Source organism: Temnothorax curvispinosus, unplaced genomic scaffold, assembly GCF_003070985.1.
Source record: "Temnothorax curvispinosus isolate PA1 unplaced genomic scaffold, ASM307098v1 QBEX01010159.1, whole genome shotgun sequence".
Classification (NCBI taxonomy): Eukaryota; Metazoa; Arthropoda; class Insecta; order Hymenoptera; family Formicidae; genus Temnothorax; species Temnothorax curvispinosus.
Genome location: NW_020219939.1, coordinates 60,789 through 79,384, shown reverse-complemented (window position 1 = coordinate 79,384; position 18,596 = coordinate 60,789). Strand labels below are relative to the sequence as shown.

Here is an 18,596-nt window from a genome sequence, read left to right as displayed (position 1 = left end):
TAGAATACAGGAGCGAGCCCGGCCTCAGCCCCCACCCCCTTGTTTACGACGCCGCGCCGCGCGCCGGCTCGACCGCTCGACGCATCCGTGTTAATATCCGCGCGAAACGTTATCGGTTTTACGCACATAATATAAGTACGCGATGTAATAATTAATACGATTCTTCTCGTTACGTGTCTAGCACGGCGCACCCGCCAACTTTTTCTTCACAAGAGACACACAAAGTGGAGCGCACTCCATCTTCGAAACGTTCTCTTGAACCATAAAGCCCCTTGCACAATGCCAGGCAACAGGCAATAGGAACAGGAAATAATAAAAAATCGTTAATTACAACCTAAAATATTCGAATGTTATGATTTGTTGGCAACAGGCAATAGACACATAATTTCCAACGTGACGGAAACTCCTGTGTCTATTGCCTGTGTCACTGTTTATTCTGCATTTATACATTGATTTCTGATTTTTATTCCCTGTTCCTATTGCCTGTTGCCTGGTATTGTGCAAGGGGCTTAACGGAAGAACGATAACCCAGGTAGCAAGATGACGTCTAAAAACAAAAACGTCTTAATGACGTTTTATTGGCGTTAGAGACGTCATTAAGACGTTATCAATACGTCATTTGACGTCACTCTGCTACCTGGGAAGCGAGCCGACCAATCGCAGCTGGGAATTAAAGATGGTCTTACATTTTTTTCGACGATTCTTGACTGTGATTGGCCGATTCGCTTACCGTTTGAATTTTACTACTTTCGTTTCCCTACGTGACCCATCGAGATCTGGCGCATCTAATCGATAAAACGAACGCGATAACCGCAATTATATTGCTCGTTATTACTTGCGTGTTTAACTCGCACTTTCGCGGGATCGACAGATTTGTAACACGAATAATCACGACCGTACCGTCGACACGATATTCGAATTTTCCGCACAAATTCCACTCGCAGCAGACGCGTTCGACGTAATTACGACGATCTAAATCTCCGACGCGCTACATTTCCGACAGAAAGCACGCCAGATCGCTCTCCGATTCCCTCGGAGGGCTCGGAGGAACGTAATTACGCGTAATGAACCTTAAGGATCATTCTCGCGCGCAGGTGGTATCGGAATCTGTACTTACTTGATCGCAGCGGCTGACACGGCTCCGCACCACGGTCCCAGGCGTCGATTACGGTCGGGTCGACGAAACGGCATGGCACTGATCGCGAGAATTCGCGCTAACCGATACGTTCTGGCGGTCGCTCGTCACTTTGATCAACACTCCCGGCAATAATTCGCGCTTGTCACACACTTTTGGCGGATGAAAATCACGATCGATCGCGGAGCGGCCCGCACTCAGTACTCGTCCGAACCGACGCGCCGAGACTGTCATGGCGGCCGGCCGCGCGCGCCGCGCAGGCGCGCCGTTGCAATATTGAGATAATTTGAAATCCAAACGATTAGAGATCGCGATGAGAATTGAACGTTTTCTAAGCGTCTTTTAGCGAGCTATGATGATCAATAACATTTCGTTTGACTTTCTTCGTAAAGATTCGAATGGACGCGAGAAAAATGTGTATGTTTTTGTTCAAACTGCGAATTGGCGCGTATTACCCGAAGGTAATCGTAACGCGAATGCAAGTAGAATAATTAATAATTTGCGAAACGGCGCGATATTATATGTATAATATGTGACAGCACGGACAGCACGAATCGTTGTAGTATTAAGGTTTTTTCCAAATTTTTCGAAGAATTCTTGTAGAATAAAGAGTCCTATTTATCTCTATTTCTAAATCTATATATTTGTCTGTAACGAATCAATCCTTTCGAGATATACCGCGTAAAATTATATAGAAATTAAATTGTAAAAGACACCTATTGTTAGCCATAGAAATATCTATTAGAAACCTTCGAATCAAGTTTCGCACAATATGAAATATCTTAAAATAGTTAATAACTCGAAATATATATATTTATCGAAGAAAGATAGAAATATATACACAAATTTTTATAGTGTACGGCAAGTTATATAAAAAAAAAGGTATCAAAAATTATATTATCGGCGAGGTCCAAAAACGAGAAACCGGTAATAAATTCGTAAAAACACGAGAAGCGGCTAATTGTAAGTATAATTGATCGATGACACTACATTCCGGTTGCAGTCTCGACACCGAATGCATGCTTGAGGTTTCGAGTTTCAAGACTGCAACCGGAATGTGGCGCCATCAATCAATTTACCACGCAACGTTTTAGAAACGATGTTACCATTTCAGGACATTTCCTTCTTTATCGTTACGTCGCGATATCTCGCACGAAAAAGAACAAATAATTAAAATTTGCGTTAAATTCCTGTCCATCAATATATTCCGGAAATGTCGAAAAATTGCTGGAATTGTAGAATGGCTTATAAAGTATTTCAATACCTCAAAAATATACCTCAAAAGATGCTTTAAAAAATTCATAAAAACAACATTTATTATTTTCTTATACGTATTGTGTAACCGAAAAGCGCTACAACTAAAAAAAACTTCGTATTGAAAATATCTCGTATATTGAAATTGATCGAAATATACGATTCGACACTACAGGCCACAGGGGCTTTCGACGGTCCCGTCGCACGAAAAAGACCGGGATGGCCTCTCTTCAGGCTTCTTCTCTGGTATATCTATACGTACAACACATATAGGCCCGATATTAACTCGATCCCGAGAAACCGAGCGAGAAAGCATTCCTCCCGAGACTCGAGATTCAGTTGCGTCGATCATAAGATAAATACGTGTTTGATACGCTATATAGCCCAAAGGTGGGGCTGAAGGCGTCAATAACTCCAACCGGAGTTTATAACCTCAAAAAAAAAGCTCCTTCGTTGACGCTGACCCGGCCGACCCGGCTAACCTGACGAAGATGCTAGAGGTCGAGAAGATGCTGCAACTGAGAAGATACCTGACGCTCATCGTCCGTTCGCAGCTACGTTCCCCGCGATACGAGACGGTAAGGAGTCATCCGCCGCGCCACGGAGGTTATGTCGTCGGTTACGTGCTTCCTCGACACACGGGTCTGCGACCCGAGATTTGCGTCGCGACGTGCAACAGGACGTATGGCACGACGGCCCCGCAGTCGTCGCAGTCCGACGTCGTCGATCACAAACTGATGTCGTTTTGCGACGATATTAAGAAGGGCCGGGTCTCGGCGGATGGTCTGAGGGAGGTTATCGACTTGTGCAACAAGAACGATTATCACCTCCCTCACGATACTGGCGTTCTGTTGCTCAAATGTTGCGGCAATCTACTACCCGATCTAGAGGCAACCGAGAGAGATCATCTTGCGGGCCAGGTAGAGCATAATTTATTTCATCTTCAAGTACAACTGTGGGTATACAATGGCTGCATTCCGATAATTGACTGTTAGTACTGCAAATCTATATTTTACGTCACGTATACTATAGATTTTCAGTACTGACAGTTGCTGACAGTGAATATCGGAATGCAGCCAATATTCTGTAGACAAAAAAAGACATACAAGGCATGCAAGAACAGTATTTTAACTGAAGGAAGAGACTAATAGCTCAAATAAATTGTTTTGTTGCTTAGGTATGGCGTTTGGCGAAGAAGAATGATAAAGCATTGACGTTGGAGTATTACAATACATTGCTGGGCATTAACGAGGAGAACTCCAAGTTTGTGAGTCCCAAGAAGTTCCTGACGAACATGACTGTGGAACCGGATGAGAACACCTATCGCTTGCTGTTGAACACAGCTACAAAGACAGGTAATAGTGAATACTTATGGGAAATCTTGTCCATGATAAAGGACAAAAATATAGCTGTCTATGAAGAAGCGGTCAATGCGTTAGTACAGAATTACGTAACAAATGGCAATATCGCCGAGGTTGAGCGAACGATAACACTAATGCGAGAGGCCGAACTGTCGACAGCCAAGGCATATACCGAGCTGGCGTGCGGATATGCGAGACTTGGCGATATTCCGAATCTAGTCAAGATATTAAACGAAGAGCCACAGAGCAACACAGATCTTTTGAGGATAATAAAGGCTCTGAGTATGTCGAACAACAGCAGGCACATCCCAGTTGTTTTAAATTTTCTAATGACCTCGGTACCAGAGATCGAGTTCGAGATCTCTAGGATGATCGCGGAACTCGTACGCGCCAATCAAGTCACAGACGCTCATACCATTATAAATTGTCTCGCGATGAACAACGTGACGAAGGACATCGTACAGAGTTTTGTAAATAGCTTTATGAATGAATTGGTAATGATAAACATGCCGATTGACGATATCATTAAGTATGCCAACGACTTTTCTGATTCCGGTTACAGCCAACACACGTTGACCGACTTAGCTGACATCGGTTTGAAGCTGGGTAGAGAAAAACTGTGCCTCGCGATATTTCAGGCGATGAGAAGTAATAATATCGAGATACGACCGCATTATTATTGGCCTTTACTATTGAGAGGGTATCACGACAAGGGGGAGGCTGAAATATTTTCGCTTGTAAAGTCTATGGTGAATGAGGGTGTAGAAATAGATTCCGATACCTTACTTGATTACGTATTTCCATACGTAAATACCGCAGATCCGATTACTACTTTAAAGAAATTATTGCTGAATAACGTACCGGGTGCTGTCTCGTTTACGCCTCTATTAGCTTTTCTGCTGCATAATAACCGGCTACAGGATTTAGCGTCACTGTGCAAGCATTATACGCGCTACAAGGTGTATTATAAAGAATTGATGAGACCACTCGTACGCGCCTATCTCGCCACTAAAGACGTCAAAAATTGTGTAATGTTATTGACGGCATCTCCACAAGGTCAAGATTTCGCTGGTTTGTTCTTGAAATCGTTGTTAAAACCCGAATATCCGGTTTATATAGAGGATCTACAGCTTCTCCTGGAAGAATTACAAAAATGTGAAATAAAGATATCGCAAGAAGACGCGACCGTTCTCAAGGACAGACTGAAACAGAACGAAAATTTTAATGTCACGACAAAGGTGGCGAATTTAATAGACAATTTGGTTGATCCGAATATAAAAATTTCGGCTCTCAACCGGCAACACCCGAAATATATGACTACCAAGGAATTAACATACTACCTAACGGAGCTGAAGAGCGAGAAAGTCTCTACTAAAAACGTTCTGCATAAATTACTGGTTGCGTACTGTAACGAGAATAATCTCAAGAGAGCTGAAGAGATAAAACGAGAATATGACGCGTGCCAGTACGAATGGACGTTCGGTATGCGGGCGATTTTGTTCGAACTGTATCTCAAGCACAACAAGTTAGACGAGGCCGAGGCACTGCTGCCCGATTTACAAGTCTTGCCCGCTGAATTCCAGATAAATAAATTTAAAGTTGTGACGTATGCCACCGCGTTGGTGAAGGCGAATAAACCTACAAAGGCTTTCGACGTTATTGATACATTCAACGCCATTGATGATACCAACGTAGACACGCAGGCACCGTGTTGGACACTTCTGCAAACGCTAGCACAGAGTCAGTATCACGCTCACACGAAGGACATGTTAGACTTGCTTGTAAGGAAAAATTACTGTCAGGTAACCACGGAACTGCTGAGGCCGTTGGTGGCGGTACCGTTAGAACGCAACAACATCCTGGACACTGTAGATGTATTCGCAGAATGCGCGCAAAAGTATGGCAAGGCGCCGTTGGCATTACAATTATTGACAGCGTTGCTGGAGCAGAAGGATAGTTCAAGATTGCAAAACGCGAATAACTACATAGAACAAGTGTATAATATAACAGCTAATACCTATTCTGTCAAAGTGGCGAATACGTTACTGGCGATAGCATTAGCGACGTTGAACAAGACAGAGAAACTGCAAGCTTTGTTAGAGGTAACCGAAACGTTTCCGATTGCAACATTTAATTTATATTTTCTCAGTTTGTAATTTACTAACAAAACTAGAATCTTTTAAACGTCGATAAAAATTTTATGAAGAGAACGGTCTGAAAAAGATATTTATGTATATATAAATTTTTCTAACTTGTATTACCCTAGTATATATATATAGTGAGAAGAATATTAATAATGTATTCCCAAAATAATTTTAAATGATTTTCTGACATTACCAAACACACGATTAACTTCGTTGGTTACATTTTTTTATTTACATTCTTTTCATCAAATCTTTCTGTTGCAGAATCACGAACTCTCCATGAACTGTCTTGTATACTATATCATTAACACAAAAACTGACAGTGATACAGATGGTTTGCTGAACCTCTTTAAAATAGCTAATGCGAATCATTTGGATGAAGATGTGATATGTAATAGGTTCCTTTCGGTTTATAGTAAGCTATGTTCTTCTTGCATTCTAAAGTATATATAAACAATCTTAAAGTTAATGCTAATGTTATTTTTTTTATATTTGCAGGTAAAACGGGAAATTGCGACCGCGCTTTAGAATTATGGAAAATTATGCGCACGAAGAATATCGAGCCTAGCGAACGGTTCAAGAAGAACTTTATTCAATTTTTATTGTCAAATAAAGTTTCGCTTCCTCCAGAATTAGACAGACAAGCAAAACGACGTTAATTAAATGGATTAAGAACAGCAACAATACGCGCGGAATAATGATATTTTAAAGATAGATAAAGTAGCCAAATGATAGGAATTCTTAAAAGAAATTTGGTAAGAACAATCTGTACAATAAAAATAATTTATAAAATAAGATTTTCTCTCTCTCTCTCTCGACTCTGAGTTCTAGCATCTTATTCTTCATGTATTATTATTTTTGAGTAAATACTGTTAGGAAGTAATTACTGTTATGTAGAAAATGGGCAAAGCGTTATCTAATAAAGAGATTTCAGATTTTCTTGGAGTAGCGCACCGTAATCGTTAATTAGTTTGAAAGCTTTCTCTTTGAGCGGCTCACAATTAACACGCTCTTTTTCTTTAGTTATGAATTCCTCAATCTTTTTATTATCTTCTTTCAATTTTTCTAATTTATCTTCTAGGCTACTGATCTCCGGATAAATTGGATATTTCTCCACTTGCTCTTTGAGCTCGTTATATTCCGCTCGCAGTGACTTGAGTTCGTCCTCGCAGATCGTTTCTTCGGATACTAATTCTTTTCGTTCAGCCATCAACTCGTCCCGCTCGAGTTCATTCCGTGTTTTCAAGCCATCCAGGTCCTCCAGGACGATCAATTCGCTCTGTTGCTTCTTCAGCTTCTCCTTCATCTGCTTGGATTCCAGCTGCAGCTTCTCCTCCAGGATCCTCAGTCTGTTGAATGTTTGTTGCATAGTTGCGTAATCTTTTTTCAGTTCTTCGAAGTCGTCGTCGCGATGCGCGGTCTCATAATCGTTGTACGGGAATTTGTCACGCAAAATCGCCGTTTCTTCGGCTTCCGTGAAGTACTCGTTGTTCTCCACTGCGTTCGACATAGCCTCCAGCTTGTCAACGATCTCCCGCTCGAGTTTCTCCAGCTTTTCCATTTCCTCCTGTTTGTTTTGTTCATACGTGGACATGAATTCCTCCATCATTTCCTCACGCTTACGCAGTTCCTGATACTTAACTTGCTTCTCCGACTGATTTTCTTCCATGTCAGTCTCCAGCTGTTCCAGTTGTTGCTCGAGCTCCGTCACCTTCCTCTCTTTCTCGGCTATCTGCGCTTCCGTTGCGGCGATGTCGGTGTTGTCGCGCTTGATCTTCTGCAAAAGTTGTTCCTTCTCGTCTTCCGGCGACAATCTTCTACGTTCTTCCTCCCGCAGCTTGTCTCGCTTTTCCTCCGCCTCGATGGTTCTCACTTGCAGCTTCACCGCCTCCTGCTTCAATTGAGAGAGAGCGATCTGCTCTTCCAAATGCGCTTGCTCTTTCGACAGTTGGTCCAAATCGTGCTGCATCTGCTGTGCCTGCTCCTGCAATTCCGTCTTCTGTTGGAACAGATGATCGTATTTCTCTTTTGTGTGCGGATCCATACTCTCAATGATGTGTTCGGTCCTTTTCCTCTCATTCTCAATATCCTTCTCCATCTTATGCAATCTTTGTTCCATTTGCTTCCGTTGCTCAAACATCCGCTCGACTTCCGCCGTCCTACGTTCATTCATCAGCGCCAACTCCTTGGCTTCCTGTTCGATCACTTCCTTGTCGACGTCCAGGGTCATTTTGTCCACGACAAGATTGTAGTCCGCTAACTCGGCCTGTAGAGTCGTCAACTCCGCGGCCAGGCTCTTGGCTCTCTTGTCGTAGTGCAGGAAGGTGGCCTTCTCCTTGTTCTGAACTTCAATGTCCTTCATTATCGTTCCGATCTCTTGCGTCAGTTCTCTTATCTTCAGCTGCAGCAGACCCTCGTAGTATCTCTTGTCCTGAATCTGTCTGGAAATTGGAAAAAATTGACAAATAAATACGAAAATGTTAATAGTAAGATTTAGTATAGTTTAGTAAGAAATAGTAACACCATTACCTCGTCATCGGCAGACCTCTGGTGGTCCCCGGTCGCACGCCCGCTATCCCATGCTGCGTAATTGGCCTATCCAGCACGCTGACATTAAACTGCTTGGCAGTTGCCAGTCCCGTGTTGGAACGAATTAATCCGGAGCCTATCCTGAAGCCTGGACCCGCGGTCGGGGCACGATTAGACAGAAGGGATGCCGACGGCGGTCTCGCAAGAGCGAGACGTCCGGGTGTCGCCGAGCGATAGCTAGCCGAATTAACATACTCCGACGACTCGTCCTTATGTCCACGTCGAGACCTTGGTCGCTCGAACTTGCTCTGAGACCTCACGATACCTGTCGGCGGTCTGTCGATCTTGCTCGAGGTACTGGGCACGTCTTCCTGGTCCCGTCGCCACCGGGTGACCGGTCGTTCGCCGATCTTACCAGAATCGTTCCTCTCGGAGTCCATTTCTTGAAAATGAACTCTTGAATCAGAATGTCAGATGTTAGTCGTGAATTAGTCGGGAGACGTTGCTTAATCGAGGAAATACAGTGATAGCGTATCACGTACGCATCTACTTGATGACAGCGCGACAAAGGTAAGGTATTAATCACGGTGGAGGAAATAGCAATGTTTTGCTCATCGTAGTCATAGAAACTGGTATGTGCGTGGTTCGTTGGATTTGCCAACAAGGCCAGCAGCCATATGATCGCGCAGAGCTGTATTGTTTCTCACTGACAATGAGAAATAAGTTGAACTTCTTTTATAATCGAATTGTTATATAAATTGAAATAAATACTGTCGGTTGGGGATAGGAAAAAGGATTGATACAAGGATTTATACAAGTGAAAGAGAAGATATGAGACAGATAATATTTATTTGTAAATTTATAAGATAATTATAAATTTATAAGTAGAGATAAGTACATACACATAATATTCTATTTTACAAGAAAAAAAATTTGGAAAGAATATAATAATAATAACGATAATTATAGTAATGATTTGTGCTGTTTTAACATAATATCGCATCATTTCACAAATTATTGATTATTCTACTCGCATTCACGTTATGATTATCTTCGGGTGAACGCGCTAGTTTGCAATTTGAACGAGGATATTTCGCTTTTCCCGCATCTTTTAAGTACAAATTTTTGCATGTCCATCTGAATCTTTACGAAGAAAATCAAACGGAACATCATTGAGACCGTCGTAGTTCGTTGAAAGGCATGTAGAAAACGTATAATTCTCATTGTTATTTCTAATCGGTTAAATTTTAAATTATCTCAATATCGTAACACGGCGCGTGCGCGCGGCGCGCGGCCGGCCGCCATGACAGTCTCGGCGCATCGTCGGTTCGGACGAGTACGGAGTGCGGGACGCTCCGCGATCGATCGCGATTTTTACTCGTTAAAAATGCGTGACGAGCGCGAATTCCTGCCGGGAGTGCCGATTAAAGTGACGAACAGCCGCCGGAATGTATCGGTTGTCACGAATTCTCGCGATCAGTGCCGTTTCGTCGGTCGTAATCGACCCTGGACTGTGACTGGAAACCGTTGTAATTTCAGCGAGTACGAATACACACGAAAATGATCCTTCCCGCTGAAAGAATCAACGCTCGCGTGCTTTTCCTTGGAAAAACGGATCGATAACTTTTCATAATTACGTCGCGCATGCTACGAGGGAGATTTTGACGGGAAACAATCTGGACGGTACAAATGTGCGACAGTTTCGTCAAATAAACTCCGCGCGATCGTAACATTCGTAGCGTCGCTAGTGGTCGCTAGTCGAGACAGTTCCGTCAAGTGAATTTCGTGCAATCGTAAGTCGGCAGGGCCTTCGGCCTACGGCCTACGACCTTCGCCGATGGATGACGCCAGCGGTTCCAGCGGTCGCGCTCGAGCGCGGTAATTATTCAGTGGGTTGCCGGGCAACTAGACGCGAGACGCGACTCCGAACTCCGACTCGTGTTCTCGTGTCTCGACTCTCGTGTCTCCCGTCTCCTGTCTCCGTCTCCGGTCTCGTTCGAAGCGCGACGATGCGTTCAGGCGGCACCGGCGCGGTGGCGGCGGCGGTGGAGGGCTCCCGAAGTTGAATTTAATATACGTTCGTCGTCCAAGAATATCCACGCCGCGACCGCCTGGAAGACAGCCGAGTGAGCCGGCGGACTGGCAGAGGCAGAGGCACTACGCGGCGAGTAGCCGTCCAAGCAACAAGCGTGCTCGACTGCTCGCGTACCGCGTACTTGTCGCGATCGACCTCGGTCCTCGGTCCTCGGTCAGTTGGATAGTTGGATTGAGCGTAACGTCTCGATCGGATGCTCGGCTGGCTGGCTGCAGACTCGAAGGACTCGCCACCGATTGGCTCCGCTCCGCTTCGCCGCTCTCGCCGATCGCTCGCACAGCGCTGCGCGAGCGAGTTTAGCCGCGGCGAGGAAACGCGAGTGCATCCTCGGATCCGATCCGCGTGTACAAAAACGCCGCATCGGCGGCGGTGCGCTTTGCTTCACCCTCCTCTGCTACTTAACGACCGATCGGCCGCCCGGCCGACCGTCGTAAACCGGTTTCAAGGCGCATAGGCACGGTGGAGGCACGGCCCGCGCGCGGGCCTCCTCGTGCTCTCGAGAGAATGCTCTGAACCGCGGCGAGAGCTTACGCGCGCGCGCGCGCGCGTACCGCGTCCACCTTCGGTTGGCTCCCGTTTGTCGTTCGCGTTCGCGCGCGGCGATAGAACACGCAACCGGCAGCGTGCGCGCCTTGTGTGTATCTCGCGTCGCTTCACGTCACGTCGGATCTCGGATCTCGTGTAACGCCGAGTGCGAGTGCGTGTGAGTGCGTGCGTGCGTGCGAGCGAGCGAGCGCATCTGCCCGTGGGAAAGAGAGAGCCCGAGGAAATCAAGGTCCGCACTTTGCCGTCGCCGGCGCGGGATCATGGACGAGGAGGAGATCGACGGCGTCAAGTCACCCATCAAGCGGCTCGGCTCCACGCGGAAGCTGCTCGTCTTCAACAGTGAGTTTCTCTTTTTCACACGACTTTACTTTACTTTACTTAACTATTACGTTTACTATTATGTTCCAATCTCTGCGTATGTGCGAGATGTGAATTTCGATAGTTTCGCTTCTGTCAGGTGCTCTCCTAAAATAAACATTTTCCGATAATCGATCATTACCGCGTCAAAGCGATAACGACGCTCTCCCGAGACTTTAGCGCTGTAGCTTTTCTCAAGTATCGGCGAATTTTTGAGTCGCAGTAAATCTCACATAAAAATATAGCAACAGATTATTCTACGATCTTAAATGTCAGGGAAACTAAACCGAAACTAAAACTTCGCCCTTTGAAAGAACCGTGTTGTCGCGAGAAAAAGGAACATTTAATGCACAAAATCGTTCGCTCGGGACGCAAAACTGGTATTTGTGATCTTTAGTTCTTTTCTACGAAACTGTCTGAGAATCTTTAACTTTTTGCGGTCCTACGTCGAATTAGCCTCGACACGGTTGAATAATTTTCTTCGAACATACAAGATTATAATCGACAAGCTATAGTTTGAGAGAATCTCTGTAAATATTCCTCCAAGTAATACAAATTCTTTATTTTAGATCCGACGATTAAATGAAATTGAGGATGAAATACTTTATCTTCATTCATTGCAAGAAATAGTCTGGACCGTAAAGAGTTAACGTAACATCGACGTTTCATACGCGGTGACTTAGTAATGTCTTTAATTTAATATCTTTTAATTCCACATTTCGAGATCCGTGAGCGACCACGCAATGTCGCTTAAGAAAACTTTTAATAATTAGATTTTTTGTGATAAAAAAGAACGAATGTTCCGCGAATGTGTTGTTGCGAATGCTAGAATATTCTTTGAAAATGAAACGAACTGCGTATTAGGAATAACATATAGTAGGTACGTGTTTATGTCAGATCCGACGATTAGATAAAATTGAGGATGAGTACGTGATCTTCGCTCGTTTGCTAGAAATAGTCTGGACCGTAAAGAGAGTTGCTGACACATTATTTCACATGCAATGACCTAGTATTTTGAGTCTTTTTTAATTTATATTTTGAGGCCCGTGCATGAGCACAACCAATGTCGCTTTAGAAAACTGTTAATTAGATTTTTTATGATTAAAAAAAACGAGTCCCGTGAATCTTGGTGGCGGGATATTCTTTGAAAGTGAAACAAATTGTATACTGGCGTCTACTCTAATTTTAATAGGTGAAATCATTATTTGCTGCGCAGAGAGAGCGATTTCGAAGAAAAATAAAGCATTAGCTCTCGTCGTAAGCAATATGCGGATTCTCATCGCAATGTTTGCTTTTTTTCTCGCATACTCTCACGTAATAACACGCGTCGTCTAGATAACGATTTCGGAGGCGAAACGCCGAGTTCCGCGGGTGATAACGATTTACAATCAGCTACCTCGACCACGAGTAAAACGAATCGCAAATGAGTCTATTTCGGCGTCATCGAGCTCGAGACGTGTCGTAATCCACTTCGCGAAGATTAACGAGCGCGATTCCGATGTGCGAACAGGTGCGATTTGTTTGTCGATGAGGCATAATACGCAAAACGGCAGGTTACCAATTTCGTTGGGCGTAACGCGAAAAGGAAATGACGGAGCCTCTCCGTTTTGAGTCTCGTGGAAACGGGTGCTGTTTCGGAATCGTTTGTACGTGTTTGTATCGCCGCTAGTTTCGTTTGTAGTTTTAAAGGGGTGATTGTACGGGAATTTTCAAAATAAGATGAGTCGCATAAAAATATGCAATAAAAATCAGATTTTACGCTAAGAGTTATCTTCGCCGTTCTTAGAGATATTTTAAATCCGCGTGGACGGACAGTGCGGTGCCGGTTCATGTAAAACGCATACCAACGTAAATATGTCATTACGTCAAATCCGTCCGAAAAGTTGCAGGCGGATGTCGGACAGAATTACCTCGTTTCTCAACCCACGCAATTCGTCGAAGCGATTCAAATACAAGGAAAGCGAGAAATGCACCAACTTTTAATCGTTATTATAATTTATCGTTACTTTACATTCACGTGTTAATTATATTATATTATCGTTAACTTCTTATTAAGAAGCAAGAATGAGTTTGATTAGATAATATAATAACGCGGTCATCGACTTCTTAAAGAGAAATGGTCCGATTGAAACTGCGGTGTACTTTACGTTCCTGGTTACGTAAAGTCACGCGATTGAAATATATTAATATATTAATGTCAATATTTTAAAAATGTCAAACTTCTGTTACCCCCTTTTAAATAAAATACGGTACAAGTTACAATCGACGGAGCTCATATTTGCGAGAGGTGTCTCATATTTAAAACGCGCGAACGTTACGCGTGACCCGCATGCGGAAAACGGCGAGATAAAAATTGACGTTTGCGACAAATTTCACTCGAAAGATGTTTAATTAATGACGGTAGAAACTTAGGCGTGCGATCGATTTGCAAATAAACGTGTCGTTCCGCATGAGGAGAGGAGAAACGGGTCGTGCGCGAAGCGAAGCCGCGATCTTCGCCGGGATGTGAAGGCGATTCCTTATCTCGTGAAGGGATTTTTCTCGCGGTCCGCGTTTCATCTATTAATTTCATGAATACGATATTCGATCGTTCTGGCTATCTTCTTGCGAAACCGAATCGAAAGCTTCGTTAATCTTGAGCACCTTTTTAAATAATTTAGGATAAAACAGTCACTCACGCATAAATTTACATTGCTTTCTTCATTGCTGTTATTGCGATCGGTAGTTGTTTTAACTTCTTTTCAATATCATCTGCTGCTGCAATTAATCTAAAGTGATCATGCTCAGTTCGTACAAGTCATGTGCATACAAGTCATGAATTATAAAACATGATATAATGCGCCATGGAAAATTACTATTGTCGTGAGTCTCTATGACATCATTAACGCTATGGAAAGCTACATCGCGAGAAGTCTAATGAATCATCAGTTGATGATTGCGGTTTGACGATTTTTGTCCGATGGAAGAGCGAGATAGTCCATCGACTTTCCAGAATAATTTGCGTTTAAGCCGCAAAGAAATTGCGCGTTTATTAGTATCGTGAGCGCGCCGTCATTGTCGCTGGTGGACCACAGTGAGAGGCGATCAAGTGCAGACAGTTGCACCACTATTGGAATGCCGGTGTCGACGAAGGCTGCAACGTGCAGCAGGCACTCGAATCGCTTTCGGATCACACGTTGATTCAAACTCGGCTCGAGAGATCGAATATTCGCGGAGAACGATATACTTGCAATCGCGTCTGTGATCGAAAAATTGCTCCTTATTGTTAGTTAGCAAATATGTCATATGCATATCGTCTCACAAGTGTTCCCACAAAAATCTGAATTTCTACATTGAGATTAATCACGTGTCTGATTCTTTTACGGGATTTAATGATTGATCGCTTTAACGAGCGTCTATCGCTTCAACGAAGCGTGTTATTTCAGCCTTCAATTTCACGCTTGTTTTTGTATATTTAACCAAATATTTCATTAGTAAACCGAGGCTTCGTTAATCGAAAGAAAACAGTTCATTCAGGATTTTTTTTCTTCATCTTGATCATTCAATGGACTTGCCGATCAATCTCGTTTCTCATTAGCATTATTGATACAGCTGCAGCTTTAGAAATGCATGTATGCATAGATCGCTTTCGCAGGCCAGAGGAAAAAGACCTCTATCCATAACACAGACGGGGATAATATACATCACGCGACAGATAAAATTTATTTTCTCCAGCATCACGTAAGCCCCGGACTACTTTGATAAAACTTCACGCAAAGATCCCCGCTTTTTCACAGAAATATTAATCTATCAGGACTTTCTAATCGCGCATTGGCGTAGACGGTCGGTTTAATTCCTATAACAGGCCACGACGACGACGCGGACGGCCTGGCGAGATTTCACGCAGCAGCGCGTATTGCAATGCAGATATTCCTCGCGACCTCATTACGAAACATTTCAATATCCTTTAATGTTACACTGGAAGTAGTTTATAGCGAAAGTACCCCGCAGCTTCGTAAAAATAACAATATGAAAAACAATGTGCAGAAAGAAATAAAAAAATATTTCTTTGTGTGGAACAAGTATGATACGCGATGTATTTCGAAACGAGCCATTCGCTCGAACAATTTTTTCGTCTAGTTCTCGCAGAAGAATCTCTTGAATCATCGTGTTTCTTTTTCTTTTTTACCGCAGTCGTAGAAAGATAGTGAAAAATTTCAAGGAAGTTTTGGATGTGGCAAGGTGTGCCACGTTACAATGGCGCAGCGTCGAAAGCATAGATCCGACGATGAATTCATTGTACTCGCGAGCGCTCGCTCGCGAGGCCCTTCCGTTACCTGGCCCTGGCCGAACCTTTCGACCCTTCCAATGAGATAAAACGAACGCTTTCCGGCCTACGGGTCTGGCCCTTGCCACTGTGCCGGCTGGTAAGCGTAAGCACACACGCAACGCGCGTCCACACATCGCACTCACACGCCGCGTGCGTGCGCGGAAGAAAACAGGAGAACGTCGAAAGGGAAAGAAAGTAGTGAGGTCTCGCGTAGACGTTGGTATTCACAGCTCATTTCGAGGCCGTGTTTAGAATAAATACTAAAAATAGTATTTCATTGTAAATATTGTTTATCCACTACAGATCGCGTTAATAAACGCGAAGCGAGAATTTAAAAAACCGATCAGATAAATCTTATTTTGTATCTTCGTTCAAACGTAGTTAGTCAAAGTTTCTACAGTTTATTCGTCTAATATTGCTATTATTCTCGATACTCTCGATCACTTACGTCCATTTCTATCGATGCAGATTAATTTTAATCTCAGTTCTAGTTCTAAGAATTAGAGAATGACAAAAAGTAAGTTAAACCGAGAGTAAAATTTTTCTAGAAAATAGGTGGAAATAGACATTAATATATTTGCTAATTGCTAGTATCACCTGCTGCATTTGCTAAACGCGCGCGACGACAGAATGGAAACCAACGTCAATGCGAAAGAGAGATATATGTATACTATGTTTACGCGAGTGTTATTTCTGTAGTAACTTACGATAATTTACTCGTTCGCGCACTCTCAGAAAAGATTTCTATAGATACAATACTATTAGGATTGAAATAGGGCCAATCATATTTAGAATTGAAAGAAGAATATTTTAATCTTAAATAGAGGAATTCTTAAATCTAGAATAATTCTGAGAAAATTAGAGGGATAGCATCAAGATTATTTTATTCTAGATTTAAGAATTCCTCTATTTAAGATTAAAATATTCTTCTTTCGATACTAAATATGATTGGCCCTATTTCGATCCTAATAATATTGTATCTAGAAATCTTTTTTGAGAGTGTGCAGAGTGAATTATCATAAGTTACTAGAAAACTCCGTTTACGCGGAGGACGTATCGTAAGTTACTACAGAAGTAAGGGCCAAAGCACATATGACAGTCGTAGTCGTGGACGTAAGTAACGCACAAGCTTTGGCGTATCCTGATCTGTCAGGTCGGGGTCTACGACCGTCGTATATCGCTACGCCATGTTATGTGCTTTGGCCCTAACGCTCGCGTAAACCTAGTGTCAGATTGTCACTTTTAGTACAAGTCTTTTGTTTCATTGCATCTGCGTGCATGAGTGCGTGCGTACGTTTGTTCGTGAGTGCATGCGTACGTGCGTGGTTTCAAGTGCGATACCGAGGCGCGTGCGCGTGCGTCTCACGTGTGGGTGTCCACGTGTATGTGAATCGCCGTTGCAGCGTCCTTTTTCGCGCACACTTACGTCTCTCGTTGCATACATGCGTGCGTGCGTGCGTGCATGCGTGTGTGTTTGTCTGTGCGCATAAGGCGGCGCACGTATAACGGCCACCGTCTGCCGTAATATCGATCTCGTTAACCAGTCAGTTGTGTGTACGCGCCGCCGGTTATGCACCTCCCGCACGGTACACAAGGCCCCAGTGCCGTGCCCCGCAAAATACAGTACCCCTTCGCCTCCACGTTGCTGCCGATCGCGTTCGCCACGTTTTTATCGGTTGAATTGTATTTTTAGTCAGTTGCCGAGAAAACGGAAAAACCTTCTTATATTTCTCAATCTTTCAGAGTATTTTTATCTTATTTCGAATAATCGCATAACAAAGAGGGGATTTAAAGGAGAGGAGGGTTATTTAAAAATCAGAACCGTGTACACGGCCTTCACGAATATTACGTTGTATCGAATATAGTGTATTGGATAATACGGATATCGATATGCATAATAAATGCGGAGCGGTTTTCATTCTCGAAATAGGAATTATAAAAATTATTTGAAATTGTTAAATTAGCCGGTTTGCCTTGTACATTTCGATGACTGCTGCGATCTGTTGCGGTTCTGTGAAATAAGCTATTTGTTGGTAAATTTACGTTTTATCGCAGAATTATATTAGCGTTGCAGAAAGATTCGTACCGATCGGTCGGTTTAATGTGCAAAACCATTTTGCGCACGAACGCACCGCGATGCGTGCATCACGATGTATTCGCGCAATGCATTCGCCGCGCCGCGCACTTCGATCAGTTCTATCAGAATTCCAAACGCGCTTTCACGCTTCTTCCTCGCTTAGCGCCTCGCTGGTATAATGTAAATCGCATAAATTTCTTCGGCGGCGGATAAGGGTGAATAATTCGTGGAATTTAAATGGGAATGTATAATAAATGATAACTATATATTAAAAAATTGCGCCAGAGTATAGTAGAACTAAACGAGCTAGTGCACTTTTTTCAGTAATTCTAATAATTTTAGTACCTATACATTGTGGAACAAAATTTAATATTTTTTTATCTCGAGCAAAAATTTACGCGAAATAGTGTCGAAGGTGAAATCACTGTTCCAGCGATATAAATTTCGTATATATAACATAACATTAATTGCACCGACAATAAATAAAGTAACACGCGTTGTTAACACGTGTTAACAATACCACCTCGTCGTTTAGGCCTTTCTTCTCTTTTCGTATCGGTAGAACGTGTCCTTCGGATGACGATCTAAAAATAAGAAACGCTTGAAAGAAACGTTTTCTACGGCTCCTCTCCACTTGTTCACCATAAATACGTTAGACGGCCTCATATATATCGACTCCATTCCCGCGGCGATCCCATCGACAACGGAATCGCTTAAACGCGCGCGTACCAAAATATTTTCTCAAGCAAACAAGCGCCGAAGATTGCTATTATTTTAGAGCACGCGCAC

The 18,596-nt window shown here is 43.3% G+C and overlaps 3 protein-coding genes across 3 annotated transcripts in view; 2 read left to right on the top strand and 1 right to left on the bottom strand.

The window, feature by feature from the left end:
* Window positions 1-2,703: 2,703 nt before the first annotated feature.
* Window positions 2,704-6,689, top strand: LOC112459824 (leucine-rich PPR motif-containing protein, mitochondrial-like). The gene is made up of 4 exons (XM_025024159.1): window positions 2,704-3,309; window positions 3,567-5,852; window positions 6,159-6,309; window positions 6,393-6,689. The coding sequence occupies exons 1-4, from the start codon at window positions 2,881-2,883 to the stop codon at window positions 6,551-6,553; spliced, it is 3,027 nt and encodes a 1,008-aa protein (XP_024879927.1). The 5' UTR covers window positions 2,704-2,880; the 3' UTR covers window positions 6,554-6,689.
* A 66-nt stretch (window positions 6,690-6,755) lies between these two features.
* On the bottom strand, window positions 6,756-9,258 carry LOC112459825 (intraflagellar transport protein 74 homolog). The gene is made up of 2 exons (XM_025024160.1): window positions 8,424-9,258; window positions 6,756-8,335 (listed from the first exon to the last, which is right to left on the bottom strand). The coding sequence occupies exons 1-2, from the start codon at window positions 8,861-8,863 to the stop codon at window positions 6,811-6,813; spliced, it is 1,965 nt and encodes a 654-aa protein (XP_024879928.1). The 5' UTR covers window positions 8,864-9,258; the 3' UTR covers window positions 6,756-6,810.
* A 1,122-nt stretch (window positions 9,259-10,380) lies between these two features.
* The window catches only part of LOC112459823 (SLIT-ROBO Rho GTPase-activating protein 1-like), a 59,296-nt gene continuing 51,080 nt past the window's right edge, over window positions 10,381-18,596 (top strand). The window contains exon 1 of the mRNA XM_025024152.1: window positions 10,381-11,403. Coding sequence (XP_024879920.1) covers window positions 11,325-11,403 — 79 coding nt within the window. The 5' untranslated portion in view covers window positions 10,381-11,324. The remainder of the gene's footprint in view (window positions 11,404-18,596) is intronic.